This window comes from Echinops telfairi, unplaced genomic scaffold (assembly GCF_000313985.2).
Source record: "Echinops telfairi isolate 266 unplaced genomic scaffold, ASM31398v2 ScPeMD7_18;HRSCAF=68, whole genome shotgun sequence".
Classification (NCBI taxonomy): Eukaryota; Metazoa; Chordata; class Mammalia; order Afrosoricida; family Tenrecidae; genus Echinops; species Echinops telfairi.
In genome coordinates, this window is record NW_022103915.1 from 11,522,480 (window position 1) to 11,525,724 (window position 3,245).

The 3,245-nt window shown below is 56.9% G+C and overlaps 1 protein-coding gene across 1 annotated transcript in view; it reads left to right on the forward strand.

Moving 5' to 3' along the window:
- The window catches only part of ITPK1 (inositol-tetrakisphosphate 1-kinase), a 130,886-nt gene that overhangs the window by 123,062 nt on the left and 4,579 nt on the right, over window positions 1-3,245 (forward strand). The window contains exon 9 of the mRNA XM_004698767.2: window positions 833-995. Coding sequence (XP_004698824.1) covers window positions 833-995 — 163 coding nt within the window. The remainder of the gene's footprint in view (window positions 1-832; window positions 996-3,245) is intronic.

Consider the following 3,245-nt stretch of genomic DNA (forward strand, 5'->3'; position numbering starts at 1 on the left):
CCCCCCAAGCCGATGAACTGGCTCTAGGCCAAGCAGGAGATCTCACAGCTCAGGACCCTGTCTAGAGGATGCTGCCCCAGGTCAGCCCTCAGGACAGTGGGGCCGTGGGTGGGTGGACCCTGACCCTTTCTGCTGCCTGTGCAGGGAAAGGGTCATTGGTCCTTGGCGGCCAGGGCTCTGCCCGTCCGCCCAACATGCTTTTTTAAAACTGGAGAGTTGCGCAAACCTGCTGCCTATCTTGAGTCAGCCATGTCCACACAAACGCGCCACTTTAGAGTGGCAATTCGGTGGCATTTAGTACATTCACAGGGTTGTGCAGCCATCCCCCCATTCTCTCTGGACCCTACACATACTTTCTCCGGGAAACTCTGGACCAGCAGGCAACCCTACCCCCAACTCCTGCCGCACACTCTAGATCAGAGAAGACTGCGCATGCGGCATCTTTCACTTAGCATAGCACTCTTGCGGGGGTCAGATCGCCCAGGCACCCCTGCCCACTAGCTTCTAGGTGCAGCTCCTGCTGCTTCCCCAGCATCCTTGCAGACCCCTACCCCTGCCCGCCTGCCCTGAAGGACCTGTGTCCAAGTCCGCCCTAGGTTTTTGAGCCCTGTGGTCCATGCAGGCACTGACCCTCTCCGAGCCTCGACTCTCCTGTCCTAAAAAGGCCCACCCAAACCCCTGTTCCCCCAGGGGTTTGAGGACAAGACCCGCACTGCTCCCGCTCGGCTCGGTGGTGGGGCAGGTCCTCCTCCGACAGGCTCGGTGCCGATGAGCCCGCACTGGGCAGGCAGTCCCCTCCGTGCCCGGGCCTAACTCCTCCTGTGTGTTGCAGCTGGACAAGATCGAGGGCGTGTTCGAGCGGCCATGTGATGAGGTCATCCGGGCGCTGTCCCAGGCCCTGCGGCAGGCGCTGGGTGTGTCCCTCTTCGGGATCGACATCATCATCAACAACCAGACCGGGCAGCATGCCGTCATCGACATCAACGCCTTCCCAGGTGGGCCTGCCCAAAGGAGAACGGGGGTCACAGGGCAGGGCCCACCTGGGCCTCATGGGCTCTCTTACAGTTGGGGGTCTGGGCCAATGAGCAGCTCCTCTGAGCTCAGACGGGCAGTGAGTGAGGAGGTGGTGTGGTGAGGATGAAGCAGGCCTGAGTGCAGAGCACAAAGCAGCTGCTCAGTACACAGAGGTCCGCAGGCTGGCCTACTCATCCAGCAGCGTCAGCCACAAACCAGCTCCTTCCCCTGATCTGAATCTGAAACCCCACAATTCACCTGTAAGGAAGCTGAGGCCACGCAGTACGTCGATCTCAGGGCCTGTGCTCCAGGTGCTGCCCGGGACACTGCTGCTTCTAGCTCTGCCAGTCTGGTCAGAAGTGAGACATAGAAAGCCTCCTATGCGAGTGTTTGCTTACTGCTTGTTTCTCTTTGAACATTCTTCAGTGGGATTGTGAGCAATGCAGGGCAAAAGTTTGTCCCTTGCCAAATGACTGCACGTCATAACCTAGAGGGATGCAAGCACACAGAGAGGGTGTTCCGCGTGTGTACACACACCCCTCCCTACACTACAGACAGACAGACAGACTTCATGCCACACACGTAGTCACCCGGGCCATGCAGAAATACCACATACACACACTCCTGCATATGTACCTCACATACCAGAAATCCTCCACGACCATGTACTCCTAATACACATTCCTCCCCTCACCACATAGACCTCTCACGTGTGCCCTCTGTGTGCACTGTCAGAGGAAATCAGCCTCCAACACCCGAGGGGCTCGAAGGTGCCAATGCACAGCGATGATACATAAAGATGGTGGTGAACTCAGAGGGTAAGAAAGCTAGGAGAGAGAGCTCAATAAAGGGGTCAGACCCATTTTACGGTAGCATGCCCACCTCAGCTCCTCTTGATGGACCACGTGGAACTGGGAGAAGTGAGAGAACCTTTATTATTTTGGGACATTTATTGGTAGCCTTACGACGTACATATCCAGTATTTACATGCGTCACAAGGTGGGTAGTGACTCCATTAAGCTTCCTGAGCTCACAGGTGAGGAAACCTAATTAATACCTCCTTCATGGGGGCCGGTATCGGGGGGTTGGGTGACACAGCGGGAAGAGGGAACAGAAAGATCATGTCTGCTTCTATAGGGAGATGTCATCATCAGCCATGTGCTCACGTTAAGGCAGCAGAGCTGTTCAGGGGAGAGTCTGTGGGAAAGATTTCAAGCAGGATAGTGTGCTTGGACTTGACCTCTAACTTACCAAAGTGGAGGCTTTCCTACCGTAAATACCAGCTTTCCAGATTCCCTGTGTTCTAAGTGAGGGAATGTGGTCCTCCTCCTAGTTCCCTCCGTGTTTCCCACAATACACCTCTTTCCACACCATGCAGGCACAAACCTCTCACACACACACCCCTTTCCATACCATAGCAGACCACACGTGTACGCGCGCACACGCACACAGCATACATACCCCCTTCCCACAACAAACCTCTCACGGGCCACACATGCCCACCCCACGCATGCTCACCCCCCCCCTCACCTGCCCACCCACTCAAATCTCTCACACTGCCCGGCGACTCTGAGACTGGACCTCTCGTTGAGAGGAGAATGCTCCTTTCTCCCAGAGGGGCTGGTGGTTTGAACTGCTGGCCCTGCGTGTGGTCAGCAATCCCACACGTACCCACTGTGCTTCCAGGGCTCCTCCCAGACACTGCACATAACATGCAAACCTCTCATACACACCGCGCATACCACACACACGCCACACGGCTGCTGCTCATCCACACCCACAGACACACACTCAGAGCCAGGCCCAGTCCCTGTGCCACCCCCGCCAGCCTTCAACACCCCTGCTGTCCCAGGCTGCAGCTGCCAGCCTGGATTCCCTCTCAGGCTCCTTGTAAACTATCACTGAGAGTCTCACGGGAGCCCTTACCAGGGCTGTTTCCATGCCGGTCCTTGTGAAGACGTGGTGCCCACTCTTCTGGACACTGCCCAGTGTTCAGACATGAAGCCCTGGTTTCCGCCCCCTTGCTGCTTCTGCCCATGGGATGTCTGTCTGTCCAGCAGAGCACCCCTGTCTCCAGGTCTGCTCCCAGGGACAACAGTCTGGCAACATGGACACGTGTGGCCTGGGGACAGGAGGATTAGAACATATGTGGACTTTGGGGTCTGCCCAGCTCCTGTCCCCTCAGGACTAGCCCCCACACCCAGGCTTCTGAACACGAGCACTGAGGGCAG